Here is a 25,609-nt window from a genome sequence, read left to right as displayed (position 1 = left end):
TTAACTGTGACTACATTTATGGAGATAGAGTAAGGAAATGATTATCACTGCTATACCTACAATTTGAGAGACATCAATACCTACTACCAAAGATAGAACTTCTAAAGCCTTCTAAAGCAGGAAGTCTACCAGATCCTGGGCTTCTTAAATGAATCTATGAAGTTTTGGTGCATTAAGCTAATGGATTTAATCTTCATGGCCCTAATGCAACACCCATTCCACTAGAAAATCTTTTATAGCAAAAGCATTTAGAAGGAGTCCCGAAGCGAGTCAAGACACAATAAAAGCCAACATAATCTGAAAATGCAACAATGCTGGGCCTGTTCATAACCTTTCAGCACTATCTCTCATGCGCCTGATGAAGCACAAAAACACACAGAAGGCCCTGCTGGTGTTCTGCACCCAGGCAAGAAATTCTCTGTATTATTCCCAAAGACAATACTCCATTATCCACACGCAAGAAGACGATGTTAAACAATAAAAACTTTGGGGCTTGAGTATGTGCTGCTGTGCAACTCGAAATGCAGGATGCAGCACTTGTCTACTAGGCCAAAAATAAACAGCACAACATCCACCCAGGTTTTTAGGTCATTGGTCAGCTCACTCACTGTAGTTTGCTGCTGCTCATAGAGCTTTGCAAAGGAAAGTCAGCCTAAAATCAAAACTGACATTTTTACCTTGCTAGTTTATGCTTCTGGTCATATTACAGAAGATTAATCACATTATTGCAGTGATTTTCGCTCAACGTCTCTCTGCACCAGTGCGTGGGACAAAATAATCTCTCCCTCCTACTAGGCCCACCCATCATCAAGCACTTAGTCAGAAACCTTCTCAGATACCATGTGTCACTCAGAAATGGCGGAAGATGTGTTAAGACATTCAATTCACACTGACATTAAATAAATCAAGCTAAAAATGATGTAGCTATGCAAACTAATCTATATTTTAAATATTATATTATGTATGTCCTTTGTGTCCACACGCTTTGCTGATTTTATCAGCACCATCTAACATATAGGCATACTTCGTAATTCAACAATTACAAACTAGTTGATGTCTGATTTTCTGCAAGATTTGTTAGCCCGTTGTCAGTTGTCAGGATCACCACAGAGTAGATATTATCTGCAGTGCTGAATCATTAAATAGCACTGCAGCGACACTGATGTGGTGGTGTGTTAGTGTGTTGTGTTCACAGTGCTGTGTGATCCTCTCACAATAAAACATTGTATTATTACATTTTTTGCTTTACACAGAATTATAGCATCAGAGAAATGAAGTTCTGATATAGAATAACGCCCTTGGGCAAAGTTACAGCAATAGGACAGTGATAAACTGAAGATGCATATAAATTGGCTAAATATTAGAAAATCTTAAAGAAATTGGTCACTAATGTAATAACGCTACAGCCTAACTTTGACACACTACACGACTGTTACTGTATATCTGTTATAGTGTACAGAGATAGAACTTGAGTGGAGGCACAATGTCTTGAGCTCTATTGTTCTCTGGCTGAACCCTCCCGAACATTTCTTTAGAATGACATCATGTGCTTCCCTAAAGCTCCCTCCACTTCACCGTCCCTCAGGGGCCAACGACCACTGGGGAAGGTCACAAGCTCACTGCCCCATTGCTCACTGACAGAGATACAGAAGAGGAACAAGTGCTTAACTGCTTTACTGTAGTAACTAGGGCAATATATTTTATGGTCGATTGGGACTCTTATTTCTTTACTGTTAAATGAGCCTATTGTGTTTTCTTTTTAAGCAAACAGCAACAAAGACAGTAACTCCATATATTCGCTCTTCACCACAAGCTTGTACATTGTGGGCTGTTAAGCTGCCCTAGCACATGCACATCTGTGCATCAGATTAGAGTCTTCATGGCCTCTTGACACAATCTGAAATGAACCATTCCACAACAAAATCTCAAAACACTGAGTATTGTATGAGTCAAACACTGCCTGATTCCAAGCATGCAAGCCTAGGTGTAATGACTAAGCTAAATATAAAAGATAATAAAACAATTAAATTATAATCCACGGTTGGAGAAAAACCAAGAAATTGAGTCTAATGTAGATACATTTCTCAATTAACTCAAATTAAGTTTAATTCTGTATTTTACATCCACCACACATGTAAACATGACAAACGTTTATGTGCTTTTCTTTGCAGATCAAAACAACCAATTTCCATAAACATTTCAAAACTGCACATAAATCTGGATGTTCATTTCGCCTCTGTGCATTCCCAGTTACGTAAATCAAATTGAAGACATCAGTTTTTCCCAATAGAATTAAACCTAATTCCATTAACAATAAACACAGGAGGTATGACATCCCCATACAAATTACTGTATTACTCAATTACTGCCATTCAGACATGCAGTCAATGCTCATGAGCAAGGGTGTGGTTTTTGTTTCAGAAGTGTTGGATCAGACTGTACTGTAAATGTTAGCAGTTTTACTGCTGACAGAATGGAATAACCTCATCAAAAGTACCTACACCTGCTTTCTTCTTTTTCTCCTTGATAGTTCAGAAAAAGTCCTTATTCTTTTCTCTTTATCTTGAATAGCATGAACCCACGGAAGTGGGTGTAGAGTAGCTTTGCTACTTCTGTTGTGTTTTACGCTTAAAAAAAGGGCCATTAGACAGACATGCAAAATAACCCACCATAGACAGTTATTCTACTGAGAAGAGACAAACCCAAAAGCAACAAATACAGCTGCAAATATAAAAAAGCGACATAAAAGCTACTATTTAAAACTATTAAATGCTCCAAAGAACAATCCTCAACAACATTTAAACAGTGTTGCTCAGCGATGCCAAGGACTTTGCAAACTTTTATTTATTTATTTATTTTTTATTCAGCAGCTATATTCCTCCAAATCACGCAGTTATAGCAGCAGAGTGGGCACTCCCATCAGGGTATCCCATCAGGCTGATAAAACCTGCTGCATGGAAGTGTGCTCACACAGCTGTGTAGAAAATCTTAAAACTCTGGCCAGCTTAAGGTGCATAAGATATCAGACATTCTGCGAGGCAGAGGCTAGATGTACAGTAACCAAGCAAATGAGTATAGCTCAGTGATCTATGTATGAGCAGTGAATGTTCTACTCTAAAAGCATTATAATCCATCAGCCTATATTATAATGCAGTTGCCATTAGCCAGATTACAAAAGCTAGGCGTTAAAAGCAGCCTTCCACTATTTAGAGACTTCCCCACAACCAGCTTCCAAAAATATGTACCTGTGAAAATTGTCTACATTCACAGCCATGAGTACAATGAGGTTTGCCTTTTTATCAATTTTCTCACTGCACATTTGAGTATTAGTACAACATTTCAAAGACAGTTCCTTGATGCTCTTATCCAGCTATATTTTAGCTTCTTAATAGCCTTGAGTGGAAGACAGGATGGCAGAGAAATGACTTTTACAGATAGAAGCATATGAAGTGTATAAAGTGTTGGATTAAGTATAAAAGGACAGGAAAAAGACAGAAAAAGGACAACAAGGAAAGAAAAAGGTGGAACATCTCAAAACAGGAAAAGAGAAAGAGAAGGTCAAAAATAGAGAACACATGGAAAGTTGAAAGAATTGGCAGTGTAGTGTGTAGAGGTGAAAGGTCATTGGTCCAGGCAGCCAGGGCCACCAGCAGTTCTGTGGAGATGAAAGAGCAGAGCCTAGACTGCATCCCAGCATGCAGCAGGGCGTTCACCTCGCCCAGCCATGACCCTATGGCCCAGCACAGCCAGCGCATAGCCCGGAAACACACTTGCTACCCCACTCCTGACCCAATCAACATACCCTGGCCATGACCTGGCCTAAATCGTATCTGTGCAAGAGAGTGGTTTGACGAAAACTGTCCCAGATACAAAAATCCAGTAGCCAGTAAAATCATCTGATAACTTAGTATGTGCAAACTTTTACAGTCTTATTTTCAGTTAAACAGTGCTTAGAGTGATATGACTTACATGAGGGTGAAGTAATGCAATTTTACAGCAGGACATCTGTATATGCTTATGACGAATCCGCAGAGAATAAGAAATCTCTGTATAAATTACAGAGATGGGAGCAATTACTCAATTTACACAGAATACATTTAGCTACTTACACTATGTATTTTACTGATCCTACAAAGGAGCTGGGTGATATTTGCCTAACTATGCCCAGTCCGGGAGCAGCACTGCATCACCAGCTGTGGAGTGGAGAGTTCATTGTCTTGCCAAAGGGAACAACCAGGTATATCTGGTCTGTGCTGAGATTTGAATGTATTGAGTTTTTATTAAGGAAACTACAGCTAACCATCAACATCAATTTCTTTTTCGGTTATTTTACGGTTTTATATGTTAATATTAGAAGTTGTACCCTTGAGGTAGGACAAAACATAGTGGCTTGGTTTAGGCCGCAGAGAACACAGGTAAAATGTTTCCTCATGTTCATAGAACCATTTTCTCCTCAAGATATGTTGGAATATTGGAATTCAAACAGAATTGATAACTTGCAGAGTTACTTTCCAGAGTCGATTTTCTAGAAGGTAAAAGCTGGAAGCAGAAGCATGCAGTATGTAAAAATTGTTGACAGTGGATCTGACAAATACAAAGCACAATAAATAAACTGCGTCCTACAATATGTAGACATACAGTGCACTGAAATTGCATCACTCTCAGATCTACACTACACCCCAGGGTCTTCCTACGTTTTCTTTTGTATGGAGTACACATCAACAGATCAGGAATGACTTACCAACATGCAGCTTCCAGACTGTGACTTCTACTCTCACTTGCAGGGGCCCATAAAAAACAGTGCTAGATCAACTGTTTTTCTGCCAAAGCTAAATTCTTTCACAGTGCAGGAATAACAGAACTAACCAAATGAATATGCATGAAGTATGTGACACCCTGAAAATGACAATATAAATGCCAGTCAGGTACCAAATATTCCTGTTAACAAGAAACAATAACGCCACTTTCTCCATTCGCACGGTAACAAATGGCAACATTCACCACATGTGAGTGTTTAAACAACAGAGCAGTAATAAAAATGTAAACAAAGTTAGACAGAATGAAGGGAGTAAGATTCCAGCCATGCCTAGGCCGGAACAGAGGGACGGAGAAGTCTATAGTACTCCAGCTGGGTTTAGGAAAAACAAAAGAAAACGTAGGAAGACCCCGGGGCGTAGTGTTTGGCTGTATTAATGAAAAGCACACGCTGAAGAGCCATGCCACTCAAACGCTACACTGACCTCACTTCACACAACCAAAATACAGATGTTATGAGAGTTGTTTTCACAAGCTTGGGCCAAACCTTTCATTCTTTTGATCATACACACTTCAGCTCCGCACACAGTCTGATGGAGCTTCATTAAAAAAAGCCAATCACCCACGCACTGAAATCATGCAGACCGATCTATGTGCCTTAGGCTACATGTGTAACAACAGAAGGAATTTCTGCCCAGTGCTGTTTTTTAAAATTCCAAGCCAGGTCACAGATCACAGGTGGAACTTGAATTCTGGAAGCAATTAGCAAGCACAACAAAAATAACTGAGTTCAATTACTGACCAATTAACAGCTGGAAGACTGACAGAGAGGGTAGTGCTGATAACACAGGCACATTTAAAGAGGGAGGGGCAAGCACAAACAGACGAGAGAGGGTGAGAGAGAGAACAAAAAGACAGAAAACAGAAAAATACTAATTATTCATATTTCCATCAAGTAAACTAAGTATTTCAAACCCATACAGACAGTCTGGCAAAGCACAAGAGCACCTTGCAGGCAGTGCCGGTCATAGCCTTCCCAGGACCCCAAGCAAACTTGATTTGCAAAGTTAAGCTTGACTTTGATAGAAAAATAATGCATAACATGTCTATAGAAAGCTCTGTACCTTTAAAATGTCTTTTGGATTACTCTGAATGTAGACTTAATTTCATTTCCTAAGTAATGCACTACATAGGGAGTCTGGAGCCATTTCATATTCACCTGATGGCAGAAAGTTAGCTAGAACAGTGCTCCTTTGAACTCTAGCAGCAACAAGCAAGTGACAAAAAGCTTTAAAACATTTTGATGACTTGCTCACACTTAAATGAGATGAGAGACTGTATGAGCAGTACAACATGTAGCTACCTACATCTTGGCTTGTCTTACTGTCAGCAGTTTTTTCTGTTTTTCAGCCATTGACAGGGTATAATGCTTCACAGCCGCCCTGTCATGCCTGCCGCTACACACTACTACATAATTAATAATACATAACTCTAAAATGTAACACTACAGGTGTCATGGTGAGCCCTGTCGGCTGGTTGGGGCCCTAGTTAACCTGTTTGTAGGAAGAACTGGTACTGCTCATGGGAATTTGTTGCCAAAATATATAACAATGACCATCTTTCTTTATGGGAGACTATGTAGGGAAATTATAACACTCATTTCTGTTTATCTACAGAGATCTTCTTCAGAAATGACCAAACTAACTGCCTTTCCATCATCATTTACAAGCATACCGTAAAAGATTTTAAACATTATTCAAACACTTATACAGACTCTTTAAATGCCTTTAGTTATGATGTATATTTGCTAATTATTTACTCTAAGCTAATACATATTACTTAGAAAACTAAAGAAAAAATATACAGAAGAGAGAGATTCATCACTCACTGTTCCAACCAACGGATAGATAAACCCTGCTCCAATGCTGGCTCTGACATCTCTGATTGGCAGAATGAAGCCAGTGGGCACGCCCTTTTTGTCCGGCATGTGAGAAAGAGACAGGTGGGTCTTGGCCATGCAGACAGGCAGGGTGTCAAAGCCCTATGAGGTCAAACCAGAGGCAGGTGTTCTAATTATATCACACATTCCATTCGTTAAATAAACTTGGCCGATTCAGACGTTCAAACTCTAAATGTTAATGAACTATATGTAGCACCTGTAAGGAGTAAATGAACCTCATTGTGAGTTGAATCTCTAAACAGACTAATATTTCTTGTATTACTTAAAGGACATGGCAAAAACAACAAATAATTTCTTAACGTGTTACTCTGATGACTAAACACCGAGCACAAAAAAAAAAAAACATGAGACAAGCGTTACTGTAACCTTCTTACCTGTTGATTGTAGTATTCAATCTTAGCTTGGGCTTCAGGTGACAGCTCAATGTCATCAGCCCCATAAACTTTCTGCGCGATTGTACGAATCTTCTCCACAATGGGTGTCTGTTGAAAATATAATGCATAACATAAACAGAAAAAAGGGAACTAAAATCTGTCCTCTCTTGGGGGTCAGAGCAAGGGGACTAAATTTCTAAAGGCATGGCCTGTCTTCCTGCATTTTGATGCCCATAAACCTTCATTCCCTCAGGCCAGACTTCCAGCTAATCGGATAACAGGGACAGGCAGAAGACTGGCGTGAAACCTTGCCGTTTAATGGGATACCTTAATCAAAGTCACAACTTCCCGAACCTACTGAGTATAATGCAAACCAGCTGATGTTTTTACCAATGCTATAAAGAGTCAAACGGAAGGGTTCTGTCCCAGACTCACACAAGGGCATCATAATGTATGCATAAGTCACTGGTGGAGGGTGTGAGGATCTGTAGTTGCACTGAGACAGTGAGCAAAATACCATGTTTCAGGCTGATTTTGCATGTAAATCAGGCTTGAGTCAGCCTCAGGTTTGCTTTCTAATGAGTGCTCTTTTATGTTGTAGGTTTGTTATTATTTGCCATGTGGTTTCTGTACTAGTTACAGTCTTGTTCACTATGATCAAAGTAAAACGAAAGCTGTCTGAAAGCTCTCCTGAGGTTCAAATCTCCAGGGGCATCTTCAAAAATTTTCATCATAATGTTACATCAGATAAAATACACACTGGTCATGTACAGCATAGAGTTTGCAAAAGTGATCTTTAATATTACACAATTAAGAAAATAAATACTTTCTTTAGAGCGATACCATTTAAGAACCACTTTAGGTTCCCTGAAGTACCTGTTCAATTAATGATTCTTAAACCTATAAAATGCCTAAAACTCAGATTCTCAGTCTTAAACTTAACAACAGTTACTTCACATAGTTTTCCTCAGATATAATAAAAGTCTTGGAGTTTGAGAGGATATAATTTTGTAAATTATGTGTCAGTGTCAAGTACCTCTTTAAAGTTCAAAGAACCTCCACATTATATAAAGGTCCTAAACCTTTTAAAACCAATTAAAAGCTTTTTCACGTTCTAGAAACATAAGTCCAAGCTAAGAACCATTTAGGAAACATTATTTTTAAGAGTGACAAACTGACACTGACTTGGCAAACTGTTTCCATTGTTGACTGGCAGGTACAGGGACTAAAGTGTAAGCAAGCTAAAGGTTTCTAAAGCTGGAACTATGTGACCACACCAAAAGCTAGCATTAAATCTAATTTTTTACTCAGAAAGCATTGCACAAATGAGCAAACAAATAAATGATTAACTTTGTTAACCCTGTGCCATTTTAACTCAAATAAATTAATCTCAAAGCAACTACACCTTACTAATTTTACTAAATCTAGTTCATTCTATAGCACTAAAGTCCTAATAGTATAAACCAATAATCTTGCTTGATTCTTCAATCTGATACAGATCTCCGCATTCCTAAGTCTATTTAATTTTTCCAGGATAAATACATTTGTGTGACAGCTGGCATAAAAAAAAACCTAAATCTAATTCTGTTTATCTATCTGACTAGTCACTTTTGTGATCAAGATGGCTTTTACTGGTGAATTCCACCAAATTAGCAGCACAAAATCAATCCTTTTGCAGTCCCTACACACTCTCTCATCTCTCACTCTCCTCTGACCACCTTTAAACTGGCGAGTTCTAACACTATACTGTGCACTGATTTCACATGCTCTGTTTATGAGATAAGACCCACTGTGGGTACTTAACATGCCCTACACAATTAAATTCACAAAGGTGTGCTACATATTTGGTGGCTCTCCATAGGCCATCCATGCTCTCTGCTCACATGACTAAAGCTGAATTGGTCAGCTTCTGTAGATCACCCAAGAAATGTTTAACAGACAGCAGAGAAGAGCCATCAAGACTTTGTACAGGGCTGCAAAAACCACAAGGCTTATAAGCTGCAGTTATAACAACAACAAAATTTCAGCTATCAGCCATCTTGATTCATGGCTGTCGATACTCCCAACTGATGATAAAACAGCTCAAGCTCAAATAAACAAACGTTACTCACTGCTGTCGTCAAGAAGTGTTACAGCACCAGTCAGAATTTAGAAACATTGTGTTTTTATAAATTTCCGCTTTCTTTTCATCACACCAACTGGTGAAAATGCATCCAATTCACATTCTGTTTGTTAACTGCAGTCAGCTTAAATAACTGCAATCAGCTCAAATAATTGAAATCACGATTACATATATATACACACATACATATATATATATTCTTTGAATATATATATTCAAAGTGATTAGCATGTTTGTCATTACAGATGAAAGACATTTCTACAAATAATTCTTTTCATCACTTTCTAAACATTTCCAGCTTCTCTTTTTCTTCTCTTCATGTTTTTTTTTAAACACTACTCAAAAAGTGATTCAGATTGACTGAAAATCATTAATATTCTTTTTTTTTTTTTTTTTTTTTAAATAAACCTGTCATGTCTGGCAATTTTTGCAATCGGAATGGTAATCCGAATCATTAATATTCTTGTTAAACCAGCAGTTTTGAACATACAAACAATGTGGCTTGGTTAATCAGGGCCTTTAGCCTCACCTGCAGGCTGTACAGGAAGCGGAAATGACTCTTCTGAGCTGCTGCTTCCTTCACAGCGTGTGCCAGCTCCACTGAGCCCCGCCCGCCTCTCGTCCAGTGATGACATGGCACAGCAGCCGAAGCGCCAGAAGCCTCTGCGATGCGACATACTAGGTCAATCTCTGCTTCTGTATCAGTCCTTCAGAGAGAGAGAGAGAGAGAGAGAGAGAGAGAGAGAGAGAGAGAGAGAGAGAGAGAGAGAGAGAGAGAGAGAGAGAGTGAGAGAGAAGAGAGAAGAGAGAAGAGAGAAGAGAGAAGAGAGAGAGAGAGAGAGAGAGAGAGAGAGAGAGAGAGAGAGAGAGAGAGAGAGAGAATGAATATTTTTCATTGAGCAAGGCAAAGCACACCACAGTCAAAAACATCAGAGAGGTTCATTACAAAAACACAAAAAGTTTAGCTTTCTGAGACACAATTGCCCTTCCTTACTTAAAGATATTGAGAGCCACCACCACTGGAACTCCAAACAGGTGAGCGATCTCAATCTGCTTCTTCAGATTACTACAGCCTTCTGAGACCAGATGCAGATCCTGATATAGAAAAGGTGTAAAACAGAAAAAAAAAGACATTTGCAGTACAAACAGTACAGCAACTTTCACATGTAGAGTGTCACTGATCAAAATCACACAGAGGATACAATAAAAATTAAGGCAGCTTTAGCTTAATACTGACTGTATGGACACTGTGATGAATGGTAAGTTTTGAAACTTTAATAAACAGTTAATGTCAACACATTACTTGAAATTCCTTAATTTAAAAAAAAGCAAGGGAAATATCATTTACAATGATATGAGTTCTTTACATAACCACAGAAACAGGACTGACTGCCAAGAGCCAGGCATTCTCCTATTAAGTACAGCATCAACAAACAACCAGGCTCACGTAACTTCGCACTGAACAATGCCTGTGAAAACTACAATCACTCAAACAGAGATCAAATATGCAATACTATGATATCATACTACCACACAGCTTAACAACAGCTGATGATATCAGTGGGGGGAAAAAAATCTGTGGAATTCCCCATTAAATCCAACAATCTGTTTCAATTGCCTTTTCACTTTATCTTGGGGTTGATGCTTTTGCTCAAAGTGACATACATGAGCCCACTACAGGACTCCCTGGAGAAACTAAAGGTTAAAGCTCCATGATAGGACCCACAACCTTGGGCCATAGCCAAGTTCTCTGACCACTGGGCTCCCACCTCCCGCTGTTAGACTTAACCAAGTGCCTTCATCAAAGGATGAGTCCATTTAGGGACAGATGTCCTCCGCCAGGCTTTTGAAGGGGTCACCCCTCCCACTGCGCCCTCCAGAAGGCACTTCCTGCTCTGCTTTACAACCGTAGTGTCCCTCACTGCACTGCCCAGGAGATCGGTCTGGTGCCTTCTGCTTCTCGTTAAGCAACCACACAATTAGCTTAAGCGCTTGAGTTATTTTCTCAGCTGGGGCTGCTTTAGGGAGGCTGATAGGAAGCAGGCCCAGCATCTCTGTGCCACTACAGCTCCCTCTGGACTGCCGTCTGTACCTTCAGCAAGCCAGGTTATATTTACCCTGTTAATCAAATCACGCTAAACCATGTTAGGGAGGATAAAGCTGTGCAAGAGAGGACTGCAGAAGAGGTCTGGGTGTTTTCAGAGACATGGAGGGACAGAGACTCCTTCATTCTTGTTTATTCATATCCTAATGAAAAGAAGGCTCATTCTCCATTAATATATTAATTAATTTTATTTACAAAACAGTATCAGAACAGCAGGTGAGAAATGTGGATGACACTATGTGAAGGCTATTTACACAGGGACAGGCGTACCACCACTGTGTCAATACAATGTCATTTACTTCATAAAACATATCAAACTGCAAAAACTGACATAAGCAAAACATAAATGCTTACACGTTGCTTTGTAAATGCTATTAAGTGCTTATACACGCTTATGAAGTCCCTAAGGAGATAATGCTAATAAGATGCTACCGAAGTGCTATATGTTGCCTATAGGAAGTAGCATTTAAAATGCTACTTTACCCTTCTGATGCAGCATGTAGCCACCCATGTGATCAGCAGCCAGCTTATGATGTGACTGACAGGCAAAAAGTCACTGACTATTCCTTTAAGTGTGCAATACTGCCACATATTGATTGAGTAAAACAATACAACCTAAGATTTTCTGCACAACTGAACAGGCTTTCTAAACAAGCCTTGCTACAGCAGATTTTGCTCTAGCCTAATCCATCTACCCTTACAGGATGCACTGTGTAAGATCCTGAATGTTTACAAGATTTGGTCTACCACAGAAAACCTCTAAATAATTTAAGCGAGATCTTTATTAGAGAAAAATAGTTCTCTAAAGATGCTGTGAGAACAAAACCTATGCACTGTATTGCTTTCCCAACTAAAGATCCTGCTTAAATTATTTTAAAGTTTTTTTAATTTTGTACAGGCCTTTTCTGAAGTAAATCTGATGTCTGATTTTGTATGGCCTATGCACCTACAAAACAGCCTTTTCTGTGATAGAGATATATTTTTCATTTGAGAGACAACCAAAATCATTGCATTTTGAAGGAAAAGGAAAATATAAAAAATAAAAATGTCCTTTAAATGAATTTAATTGTGCTTAATATGACATGGGGAGTTAACAAACCAGCTAAAAAGGCTAACTCTGATTTCAGGTTCAGATTTAATAATGAGCTGAACACCCAGATTTTGAAAGGTCTGCGCATAAATCATAATAACTATGGTCAGATTCCTAAAGGATTAAGAAATTCATTGAACACTGATGTAAGCGGTTATGGATTAAACACTGTATGTGTACAAACTGCTCAAAGTCTTTACCTCATCAATGTATTCCTTTGGAAGTGGCACCCCTGCTGTTACCTGAGAGAGGAAACGTGCAATAATGTCAAGTGAATAGAAGACTACAATTCAGACTTAGTACAATTAATGTGCAGATATTCAGTATATGGTGCATTTCTAGGATGTATCGAGTTAAAGCAGAGAGTAATATCAAAACATGACATCACAGGTGTACTGAAAATTAAGCGCTCTTTTCTAAAGCTTCTAAATACAAAGTAAAGATAGAGGAACTCAAACAGTGTCTTACACTGGGACCACCTCCATGCATTTTCAGTGCTCTGATGGTGGCCACCAACACCACAACGTCAGGCTTCAGTCCAGATGCACGGCATTTAATATTAAAGAACTTCTCCATACCAATATCTGCTCCAAACCCTGCCTCCGTCACTGAGAGAGAGAGAGAGAGAGAGAGAGAGAGAGAGAGAGAGAGAGAGAGAGAGAGAGAAACAAAGATCGGCAAAAGAGAAAGTGTGAATGTGAGAGAAAAAAAAGAAAAAATAAATTGCACTTTACAATTTAAACAGACTGCCTTTAAAAGCTTTTGTCTTCAACATCTTTTAGTATTCATAGCTTAGTTAGTCACAGTGATTTTCCTCAGCAGCTGATGATGATGATGATGATGATGATGATGAACAGAACCTTGAAACTATAACAGGAAGTGTGCTAAACACTCATCATACTGATAATGAGTGGCAGTAATGAGCTCTAAAAGCACCACTGGTTACACACATATGTGCACTCACACAGTGGGAAATGGCACTAATTATTGGATTTCCTTTGCACTCTTGGGAAATCTCTGAAGTACTGATGTAATTGCTGCCCTTAAAGACTAAAAGCAAACATAAACAAGCATGAGCGTGCATGTGTGTACAATATAGTACCATTATTACACTGACTCCCTTCAGAGCATTGTACATGCTACGCAAGTCTTATTAAAACAAACATCAACAATGTTTACTCTGTCTGATCATGACCGTTACATGTTGCCAGCTGAATGCAAAATAAGATGCATTACAAATTGCATTCAATGTTTTTTGTATTTTTTTTTTAGTTAAAATTACACACACACACATCCATACATCCACACACACACACACACATCCATACACACACATATAAACTTATCGCTGCTGTTGAAACAAACCCTTGTATCTCCTAAACATTACAGGAGAAGGAAAAAAAATGTCATTTTGAATAGAAGTTACATTTCTTGAGACCACTGGTCTGGTCTGACAGCTGTAACTTTCTACTTTCCAGTCAAATAGATGTGTAGTATAATTTAAAAATGTACAACAACTAATGCAGCCAATCTAAACTGTTTACAGTAAAATATAGCCATCTGTTTTCAGCTCAGCTAATGTCACTAGTGTAGCCACATCACATATCTCATGCCTTTTAATTGGACAGCACATCTGTGAAGAGTTAGTAAATTTATTAGGTTCAGCACCAGCTAACTAATTAACATTGAAAGTTTACTTCCATTAAATCTATATAGAAAGAGCATAAAATCACCTTGAGCTCTGTGCTTTAGCTGCACTCTCTACTATCTGCTACCCAGGACTAGAGACCTGGTGGAGCTTCTCGTCCAGTGAGCAGTTGCCTTTAGCCAGCTGCTGCAGTTCAACTGCTAAGCTTTCTTCTTTGCAACTAAACAGATGAGAAACTCTGACCAGGCTCTTCACTTCCCTCAGGTGGAGAACAGACATCTTATGGTTCTTTTGAGAATGTGTAACATTAGCAACAAGTTATGCATCAATTTTTTCATGACTTTGAACAATCAAAGATTCTGAGTCATCCCCACTGCCACCACGTTGCTTGCTTCAGTTAAACTTCACTTACTAGCATGCATGCAAGCATTGCTCAGTACTGTGTGTATGTCAGAAACAGCTTCTTGTTATCAGTATTCATTCCCGCTGTGCTGTATTTAGGGGCCAGTTTCAGGGCTGATAGTGATGGAATATTGATAGAACACCAAGACATACTATTACATATTATTACAGATATGTACTTAAATATAAAAACAACAGATTTGGGACATTTTATTTCTACATACTGATACTTATACATATATAACACAATACATATAATCCCACATCCTGACATGGTACAAAAACAAGCGTGTGTGTGTATGCGAGTGTGGTATTTCCACATATCGACTTCTTTCTGTGCCCTTTGAGTTTCCTGCACTATTTCCCAGGCTCTTGAGCAGGGTGGGAAACGGGTAAAGGGGCGGGGGGACTAATGTTTTTATTTCCACTGAAGAGGTTTGGCATACTTTCTGGTCTTGTGAGATCATGTGTGTGTGTGTGTGTGTTTGTGTGTGTGTGTACGTACATGGCAATCTGGGTCTGGCATCTCGTTCTGAACTAAAGAAACCTTGCAGATTAAGCCTACGTGCTCTGTCCTACATACCTGAGTCTGAACTACTTACTGCAACCTCAAAATGGACATGAGAAATTAGCTAAATGATTCCAATTAAAAGAGATTAATTGAGTTATTAGAGGGGATTAATTGGCCACATGTGAATGTGTGCGTATGTGTGTGTGAGTAAATGTTACAGAGTGACAGAGGTAAAAGCGTTGAGAAGATTTTTTAGGGTGGAAGTCATGGGACACTTCTGTATCAGTTCAGATTAATGTCATCCACATCCAAGCAAGTCACTGATAAGCTCATGGCTGAGCAACACAGCAGAAAACTGTTGAGGTTTCAAAGAAATTTCATCCTTATTTTTTTTTTTTTTTCATGTCTCATGTTTTCATGCTGCTAGTGTAACACAAGATGTGCTGCAGAAACCACTAACAGCGTGACTATAAGCTACATTAAAACAGAGCAGTTAAATGCTTTGTTCACTCATCAAACCCTAAAGACCCATATATGACTAGTTACTGAATACTTCACAGTACCTACTGAATAACTGAAAGTAGTTACCAAATAATTCAAAATAGTGACCGAATAATTCATAGTATATATACACATTTAAAAAAAAGTCTGTATATGCGTCACAACCAATAAGAGGCACATTATTTTAATCATAATTTATTGCTTTTCATATCATCATCGTCACATCCAACAGCTTGGCTGAACAGCCTTAGTCTACAGATGACTGTCTATGCTCATTGACTGCGCCCCACAGATGTGGAAGATGAAAATTAGGCAGAAGAATTCTGGAATATTACTTTAAGATTAATAACTGCATAACCAGCCTGTAGTAAGGCTGCTGTGTAAAATCAGCTGACTCCGCCTAAACCAGCTTTAAAAACAACATACCTGAGCATCAGATGACACGCATATACACATACACACACTTTCCTTCTTCATTGTTATTCTGTGAAACTCAACACAAGCCTCCGCATTGCTGCTGTCTGTTGAAGACCACAAAGCCTCAGCCTCATACTCTAAAGGACAGCAGGGGTCATTATAGAGCCAGCTTAAAGCTCATTAGCAGCTAACAAGCAACCATAAGAGTTTTACTCTCTGAGAGTCAGCTCGCTACCTACAGAGTAATCTAATGATGTAATCTAACTATCAGACCCACTCCTGGACAGACTGAAGCTTGAGCTCAGAGTTGTGCTTCCCCAGCTTAGCAGATGCTATGCCTGTCTCTTCACTGTTTACATGCTGGAAAAGTCTCAGACATTTTCTAGGAGCATCATGCAAAGAGGTCATAACTCAACTAGCGTTTTGGCTTGGCTCCCTGACACCATTTCGCCTCTCCACACATACTTCCGCACAGCCTTAAAGGAGGCCCTCCACAGTTTGCTTTGTTTTTGTTAGAGAATGAGAGAAAAATTCTCAGGTGTGCCACCAAGAGAACTAGACGAGTTCAGCCTTTTTTAAGTTAGAAGGATTCATTCTGTTTTAAGGCTTTCCTAAAAACCCTCTGGCCCTGCGTCCCAGGCAAAGTGTAGGAACTCAGGGAACAAGCAGAGAGAAGGATAAGGAATACAAAAGGTGCAAAGGTCTTTGACTCACCATACATAGTCATATACAAATGTTTGAACAGTCAAATCACATTTTGTTGAAGTTCTATTGTAAGTCTTAATATTATATTGAATCATGACAAACAAAAAGCTTATTCTGCTGTAATATTTAATAAAAACCGAACCGTCTATGAAATACACAGACTACACTGAACAGTGCTTGCTGTAGCACAGTCTGGCATCATTCCAAGGACAAATTTGAGTAATTAACACAAAATTCTGAGACTAAAATAAATGGGTAATTGCTATACAATCTCTGATTTCATTGATTTCAACAACTAAACAACTACAAGTCCTACAAATAACATCCAAATATTGGACTGCTTATTAAGTATTTTGATTTACATGTCAAAAAGTTGTTGCATGTCATACTAAGGTCAAAAGATCAGTGTGTATGAAAATTGTCAGACATCTTTCGAGACCCTTCATCTATTAGAAACTGAAGCTATTCTAAAACATTCCACCATCAGTCATGTTCTACCTAAGGTGTCTAGTGCTTGACCCCCGATGATTGTGATGGTAGCGGTTACAACAGACTGAAAATCACTGAAAAGAATTGATGAGCTGTACGAATAAGAGCAAGAACAGGAGGCTACAATGTGGAGTAGTTAGAACCATTAACTGTATATGATATATATGCCAAATTACTGTATGAAAATTAGGCGATCTAAAGGTTCAATAAATACATTCTAGCAAAGCTTGTTTTGTCCACTAATATACACATAGCAAAATACACAACTTTTTAATGGAACAAAATGTATATTTTTTTCACTTGAGTAAATAAGACAAATGCAATTAATGGCAATTAATTACCTAAAATATGATTCATGATCAGTTGATAGTCAATAATATGACTCATCACAATTTAATCTTCGTCGAGCCCTAATAAGAATGTATAAATGAAAACACTTCTATGTAATATTTTTAGGAAAAATATAAATAGGAAAAAATCTAGCTAACTCACTGGTTTATAAGATTATGGGTGAACAAGCCTTTGCTAATAACACTGGATTGAGGAATAAAAAGGCTTAATAAAAAGGCACTAATAAAAAAACACCCAAAGCATGCATTATCAAAATGTTTGCTTTTAATAATCATTGCTTTATGACCAAAGCCAAGGTCAGACAGGCTTACTGCACATGGCATGTATGTGTACTTCACCTGCAGTCACACTCACCCACATAGCCTTCCTTTCCGACCAGTTTGAGAGCCAGCTGGTCTGCCAGCACGGACGAGTTGCCATGGGCGATGTTAGCAAATGGCCCAGCATGCACAAACACTGGTGTGCCCTGTTACAACACAAAAGATACAGGCGAATAAAACAAAAACAGCAAAACCACCAACATGAACCACATTCAACCAGCCACAACTCTGCCCCAGACATCTGTGACTTGTTTCAGTGTTCCACAATAGAAATAAAAGGGTAACTTTAAAATAGTGTAATACTTATTTGATAATAATTTGAACATTTAAATGTGTGGAATAAACATGTCGTCCTCAATCGTTGAACAATCTTCTAGCTACAAAGCCTCAAAACAGGGAAAATTTATTTCCATTGTATGAGCCATTCCCACTTAAAGCTGTGAACAGCTGGGATTTGAACCAACAGCCCTTTGGTTCAGAGTTCATTTCCCCAAACCAGCAGGCCACCTAGATTACAGCATAGGAAAAGAGGATAGGAAGGACAAAGAGGGGGCAGGAGGATGGAAAAGCAAGCAGGCAAGTGGTGAAGTCACTTGAATTCAGGAAGAAGACTGAAGCACAGTTGGGGGAAAATCTGGGGTGATGAATTCTCTTCACCCCTGAAGGAAGACAGAAAGTGAAGATGTCTCTCTTGTGCTTCCTTAACGAGCTGTCCTACAACAGCATTCCACGGTTCTTCTATCACCAAATCATTCCTTCCACAAAGCCGTGGTCATTCTGCCTGTCATGCTGTGCTTTTGTCATTTTTTTTTAGCTTGAAAAGTACCGTTTCCCTGCCTGTGGAGGAACACTGAAGGAGGGAGTGTGGAATGCTGGGTAAAAAGTTCAAGGCTGCTTGTGCAAGACAAGCGAGAAAGGACAACATGTGTGTGCATTTGTTTTCACACAAATTTTCCATGCATAAACATGTTTGAAATATAGAAAATAGTTAAGCATTACACAGAAATAGAACATTTATTTCTACGGAGTTACAAATTAGAAGAAAAAAATAAAATGAAAACTTTTTAGATCAGTAGACCAGCATTGCTTAAATGTTCTGCTCTTTGAGAGTACAATAAATACATCATCAAGTATCTGTTTAAAATGCCAGTAAAATGTCTGATGTTCTTTAATGTGACATTAAAGAACGTTGAAGATAAAAGAAAAAAACTTCTTGAATGCAGCACACTAGAGCTGTACTAGTATTGTTTCAGTGACAAGTCAAGAATGCAGCCTCTGATTGGTCAAGGGACTTAAACCCCAGGTGTCAGTGAACAGCTAACAGCCCTGCTAACAACAACAATGCAGAAACAGATCAATAATAACAGAACACATTCGGTGTTGGATTTGTCATTATGGACTTCTTTTAAAAGTCTCCAAAAAAGTAGTGCAGCTCGAGGACTGGTTACAAAGCCTCTGAAAGAAATACGATTGCAACAGAATCCTCACTGAAATGGCAAAACGCTAGCCTTCTGGTAAAAATTAAAGTCGGTAGCATGCAACATTCCCAAGATGTTTAATTTTTTTATATACAATGTCCTTTGATGTTGCATATACACACACACACACACTTTAAGAACACCAGGTTTTTATTTATATGCATTACCCCATATCAGACACTGTACAAAAACAAGAGCCTGTTTTTTGTGTGTGCATGTATGTGTGAAATGTCATTTACATTAAAATAAAAGAAAGAAAATTGGCAGCTAGGAAGAAAAAGAGAAGACTGCTAATGCTCAAGACACACAAAATGAATACAGAAGAGAAAAAAAAAAGAAATTGAGAGCAACTAAGAGATGAAGAAAGATGGAGGTGGACAAAAGATAGTGAGAGAGAAAACATAAGATTAACAGATTAACAAGATTAACAGATATCTCTGTTCACTGGTACAAATGCAGTGAGCACCCAGGACCCACATACTCAAGCTTATCTTTAAATTCTCTCTCTCAAAGCTGACATGTCCCTTCCTTTTTGAACACACACTTGAGTCCATCTGTGAAAACATGGATGCCATCACACCCTCCTCCACACACACTCAGCACAGCGTCCTCATCACTCTCCACTGCCTGCTCCATCCTGATATGATTCCACACAGGAAAACTCCCACAAAACAAGAACTCCCAAAGCAAAACTCCCATGCATGACATACACAGAGTCACACACAATTACACATGCGCGCACACACACACACACACACACACAGCTGCATTCTAAACACTAATCATAAAGTGATTAGCATGTTTGTCATTACAGATGAAAGACATTTCTACAAATAATTCTTTTAATCACTTTCTAGACATCATTTCCAGCTTCTCTCTCTCCAATACTGATGGTGAGGAACACTCCCACTACAGCCAGACAAAAGCCAGATGTGTGTCCGAGTGAGTGTAGTTCTGTAGTTCACATCTCTCGTACAAGTTCAGTACCCTTGAAAGTATCAGCTTTGGGTGTTTCTATCATAACGGTGCTATTAAGGGCTACTTTTACGTGCGTGAGGAGAAAAGGAAAAGGAAAGTCTAACCTCCAGTGTTTGCATCAGGGTGGGTTTGATGGCATCTTTCATCAGCACAGCGAGCGCTCCAGTTACACCCTAAAGGAGGCAACCAAAAAGGTTCAATGTATATGAACAAGTACAGAGAGGTAATGAGCCTAGTGTGAAAAGGAGCTTTAACTTTTTGTCCAAACCCAACTAGATCTGTGTGTGTCTCGTTCGGATATCACTTCTCAAATATTTGTCAGGCACAGCCTGGGTTGAAATTTTATGTTCAGGTTTTCATATTTAATTCATAATATTTACAGAATTTCAGTCTGTATTCACCCAAATTATTTCAATGTTTACCCCTACTTTAATTAACTGTATTATTAACTTGTTAACAATTTTGCCTGTGCTTTAACAGCACGGAACGCAAATAAAATGAAGTGTTCTGGCCTAGTTTGTATAAAACTCTGTCGGGCCACAGCCAGGACCGCAGCGAACTCTGTCGGGCCACAGCCAGGACCGCAGCGAACTCTGTCGGGCCACAGCCAGGACCGCACAGGACTCTGTCGGGCCACAGTCAGGACCGCACAGGACTCTGTCGGGCCACCGTCAGGACCGCACAGGACTCTGTCGGGCCACAGTCAGGACCGCACAGAATTCTGTCGGGCTGAAGTTGGGATTGGACAAAAAAATTGGCATTCTACAGACAGGTTTGGACTTGCTGCAAGAAAGACTGCAGCCCTCGTACAAACATACAAGGTCATCTGCAGTTACTGGCTGCCCACTCCGGCTGCTTCCTACTACCATGCGGCCCAGCCTGGACTTCATGTCAGCCAGCCCATCAGTCAGGGCCAGAATAGCCATGATCTCACTGGCCACAGCAATATCAAACTGCGTCTGCAGAAAAGAGAGAAAATGTCACAGACACAGTGTTCAGTGTTATTCAATAAAATGGATGTAACTCTGCAGTTTGAAAGTTATTTATGGAATGATTCAGCACATCACAGTTTGGTTTGATTTGGTGTGATTCAGCATGATTAAAATAGGCTGAAGGCATAAATACAACTAGAGAAGCTATTTACACATTAGTGGAGTAAATAAAATATAGCAAGTTTTCCATCCATCCATCCATTTTCTAAGCCGCTTCTCCGTCAGGGTCGCGGGGGGATGCTGGAGAGCAAGTTTTCTTCTAGGTCATTTAAAAAATAGAAAATTTTAATTTGAATAAAAAAAAATGTTACAATTGAGTATAAAATTATTGAATAGTCAATTCTAACATTTCTAAAATCGATGCGGTCAAATTGCCACTTTGAGTTCATGATGCATCGTGATTAGGGTCTTAGCAATAAGAAAGTTTTGTGGTCAATAGAAAAACGAGATTTTAAAAATCTAAAAATTTTTAGAGGCTTCAAATTCTGATAAACGATGACACTGGCTAATATAATTTAATATTTATATTTTACATTTTAATGCTTTTTGATTGACACGATTGTTAACGGTCACCCTTCGTAAACTAAAATAAATTATTAGTAGCTCTGAGGGTGGAGCTGCCTAAAATTCTTGTGGTTTTGGCCTGTTCGACAAAATATACAAATACTGTTCAAGTGTTATTTCCTGCATCACCTTCGCTTGACAGTTAGTCGATACAGAAGATGCAGAATGTATGCAAACCACACACCAATGGATATACACAACACAAACACTGTCTCAAGCTGGTCGCTAGGCCTAGACCTCTTTATCGTATACAGTAAATAGCTCACACATGTGTTAAAGACAAGGCAGGCTGGAGCCAGTCCAAGCTGTTTTGGTGCTGCTCGCCTCTAATAAACATCAGCCTCATAAAGCAGCTGGAGGAGACAGGCGGCAGCCAGACAGCTCTTACTCAGAGATAGAACACTAAACCCTGAAGGCTTCTGCGTCACACTGATGAACCCGTTGTGGCCTATGGGGCAGGAACACTAGTCATCATCTCCTACTGTGATCAGTTCAGGTCCCAAAAGGGTATATATTATTCCTTCTTATTTTCTTTTAAGATAGCCCACTCACACTTAATGAGGCAATAGATAAAGCCCACCTTCAACTTTTCAACTTACAAGTTTAGATTTAAGTATGTAATTGTTGAGGTCATGTAATTCTGTCAAAGTAGAGATTTATTACAATCACTAAGTCTAAAGCAACTCCGTAACAAAACCCCTCCAGGCTGTGGGGTGCATTTCTGTAGGGATCTTTGGGAGAAAGGATAAATGCAAGCATGTGCTTGGCTGGCTATGAGTGTTTGCAAGCAAACCACAGCCCATTTTTTCACACCACTTTAAACATTTGCTTTTGCTGAGGCTGGTTCACACTGAGGTGCATGCTGTTTATTTGCAGGATTTGCTTTAGTAGCTGTTTTTTCTGACATATGCTCACAAACCGCTAGACTTCTCAGATTCCAACAAACATGGAGAGAGAGGCTGAGAGTGACCATAACGTCTGCTCACTACTAATCACTACATATCATTAAACGTTTTCACAGGGAAAGAGTAGAGTGAGTGCAAACCTGTCGGCTGTGGCCTTTCTCAGTGTTCGCTTGCCCAACTGTGATCTTCCGCAGGAAACGGTCGTTGGTGTCCACCACTGTTGAAATGAGGTAAGAATACAAGTATGGACTTATTGTTAGGAGTGCACAATGTTTCACTGGTTGATGTCTTATCTACAGAAAAATTGAAAAAACTGTAATCATTAGTCAAAAAATGCTTTTACCACCAATAATGACAACCAATAACTTTGCATCCTATTTTAGACTGCACATGCGCTGACTATACATACGTCATCAGTGCTGGGCATTTACAGTCTTTTCAATTCAAATGGACCATAGTGAATAACACACACTGACACAAACTGGAGGTTCTAGGCAGGTACACTGTAAAAATGCTTTGTCATGTCAATTATATGTACAAACAGAAAAGCATCAGAATGTTCTAAAGTTTTTAAGCAATCTCAATATTTAACAAAATACTTTGTTAGGAATTGAGATGGTGAGCTAAGACTGCCCTAACAGCAGGACATCCCACGAGAACTCCAATCATTGACTGACAGAGCTGCAGAGTAAACAAAGACGTAGCCTGGTTGTAGTGAACTGGAAGAGAAACAAGCTGCCCTTTGCAGATCAGTCAGATAGAGTGGTGTAATACAGGCTGGGAAGACACAGAACAGTTTATGGCCAATGCTCAGTGGACACATGGGGCAACAGAATGGAACAGATCTAATATTTAAAGTTAGCCAACAAAATAAAGAGAGCCAAGAGAAACCACAAACTAGCAGAAAACAAGAATTCCTTGAACACTCAAAGTTCTTATTTTCATTGGAACTAGTTTTACCTTCCTCTCACAAACATGCAATTCCCAAACGGACTAGGGAGCTGAAAGAAGGAAAGAAAAACGCAGACAAAACTACATGCTAAAAGCAGTTATAGGCCTCATGATAAAGATGTCATTGGCAGAAAGAACTAAAACAGTCTAGATTTTCATCCAGTCCCTCCCTTATCTCTCTCGCTGGGTATGTGTATATAATAAACTCTGCAACGATAAACTACAGTAACATATTGAAATGTTTGTATGGAAGAAACTGGGCAAACAAAACTTAAAGTAAGCAATTTATAGCTTGAGAAGCCATGAGAAGTGCTCCTGATTTAACCCTTAAATGCCAAAGCTACAAAGATGCCTATTCACACAGTATATCAAACAATAAACGCAGCACGCTTTAACCTCTTACATTCCAGGGTATATTTTGGTTTGTCCATCTGACTTTACATTACCAAATCATGAGGCAAATTATTCAGTAACTGCATGAAATAAATGTCATTTTTTTTTGTAAAAGCTCCCCTCAAATTAACAGAACATGTTTTATGATCACACATGTTGCTATATGCTTACAATTTACTGCTGAAAGCCAAAAACCTCATAAAAATAATTTTTACAGAGTAAATCACTGAAGAGACACCATCTCTTTATAGTTTATAGCCCAGATTTGTGGAACAATTGGTCGACTTTTAGTAGACAAAAAATGGTGAGCTCAGCTTCTTTTATTATTAGGATTTAAAATTACATTACCCATCTATTTGGCTATAAAGAAGACAGTTACAGCTCTCATATGACACCAACTTTTGAATGTAGCTTAAGAAACATGAAAATTCTATCAAGAATATAACGAAGTGCGTTTTAGAACCACCGGTGGTTCCAAGGAGCATAAGAGGCTACGCAGCACAGTGATACAAAAATATAGCACACAGAAAGCTCCAATTCCTCAAACTGATTCATTTCACTATGACCATCACGTCCCAGCTGCACTGGGGGGCATATCTTAATAACTTAAAGAGGCCAAGGCTGAAGTCGCTGGACGGATCGCTGACAAGATGTTAGGCACGATGGGGTTAAACATTATAATTGCAGTAATGAGACAATTTGGAGTATTAGCTTAGTTTCATTCTTAAAGACACAGGCCCCTTCCCACCACCACCCATGGAGGACAAAAGCTGGTCTTAATCTTCTAAGATCCTCGTCTGACTGCACACTCTTGAACCTACAGAATAAATATCCCATTAGTCACTGAAACATTCACTCCCTGAGGGCCAGTGGTGGGCTAAAACAACAGCTGTTCCCAGGCGGGTGTTTGCAAGTTAGGAGTCTCCCCCCCAGTCCAGCTGCATCCCAAAACCTAATCCTCAAACCTGCTGGACTGCAACTCCCAGAGTGCAGAGCAAGCGGTAAACTGGACACAGTGGGCAGAAAGTGTCCCCTAATGGCTTAGTCACCAGCAGATGTGGTGATGAATGTAAGGTTAAAGTATTTTCAACATTTCTGCTGTATGCACAGCAGAACTCCAGCAGCCCGGCTGTGTCTTATCCACTCGTACCATAACAACACATACTGACGTACCATCACCACATCAGTGTCACTGCTGATAATCCACCACCCAAATAATACCTGCTCTGTGGTGACTCTATAAGGGTCCTTCCCACTGAAGAAAATATAAAAGGGGGCTAATAAATTACACAGAGAAACGATGTAATTGTAGAACTACAAAATGCATGTATGTATGTGTGTGTGAAAAAAAAAATTTAAATCCAATTTGTACAAAGGCCTTAATATGGTCAGTTTTACAAAATTTGCTTCAAATTGAATAGTGACCTACAAACAGAACTGAAAGAACTCTGGACAAAAACTGTACATCTAATCAGTCTCAGAAGCTCCCAGTTCTACATTTGCCATATCAGCTCTACAATCAAAGTTTTGTGGTTAAAGCTTGAAAACAGCAGCCTGTGAACATCAGTTAAGATCAGTAAGTTGGCTTGACAACAGAAA

General features: G+C 39.1%; 1 protein-coding gene across 2 annotated transcripts in view; it reads right to left on the bottom strand.

Annotated features, from left to right (window-relative positions):
- The window catches only part of mthfd1l (methylenetetrahydrofolate dehydrogenase (NADP+ dependent) 1 like), a 57,596-nt gene that overhangs the window by 9,359 nt on the left and 22,628 nt on the right, over positions 1–25,609 (bottom strand). For both annotated transcript variants that reach the window (XM_017692479.2, XM_037537636.1), the window contains 10 exons: positions 22,807–22,883; positions 21,024–21,164; positions 20,310–20,378; positions 17,784–17,895; positions 12,874–13,013; positions 12,606–12,647; positions 10,206–10,306; positions 9,741–9,918; positions 7,090–7,197; positions 6,644–6,796 (listed from right to left, as the gene is read on the bottom strand). In XM_017692479.2, coding sequence (XP_017547968.1) covers positions 6,644–6,796; positions 7,090–7,197; positions 9,741–9,918; positions 10,206–10,306; positions 12,606–12,647; positions 12,874–13,013; positions 17,784–17,895; positions 20,310–20,378; positions 21,024–21,164; positions 22,807–22,883 — 1,121 coding nt within the window. The remainder of the gene's footprint in view (positions 1–6,643; positions 6,797–7,089; positions 7,198–9,740; positions 9,919–10,205; positions 10,307–12,605; positions 12,648–12,873; positions 13,014–17,783; positions 17,896–20,309; positions 20,379–21,023; positions 21,165–22,806; positions 22,884–25,609) is intronic.

Source organism: Pygocentrus nattereri, chromosome 4 (assembly GCF_015220715.1).
Source record: "Pygocentrus nattereri isolate fPygNat1 chromosome 4, fPygNat1.pri, whole genome shotgun sequence".
Classification (NCBI taxonomy): Eukaryota; Metazoa; Chordata; class Actinopteri; order Characiformes; family Serrasalmidae; genus Pygocentrus; species Pygocentrus nattereri.
Note: the sequence above shows the minus strand (reverse complement) of the source record. Positions and strands in the feature narration are given on the sequence as shown.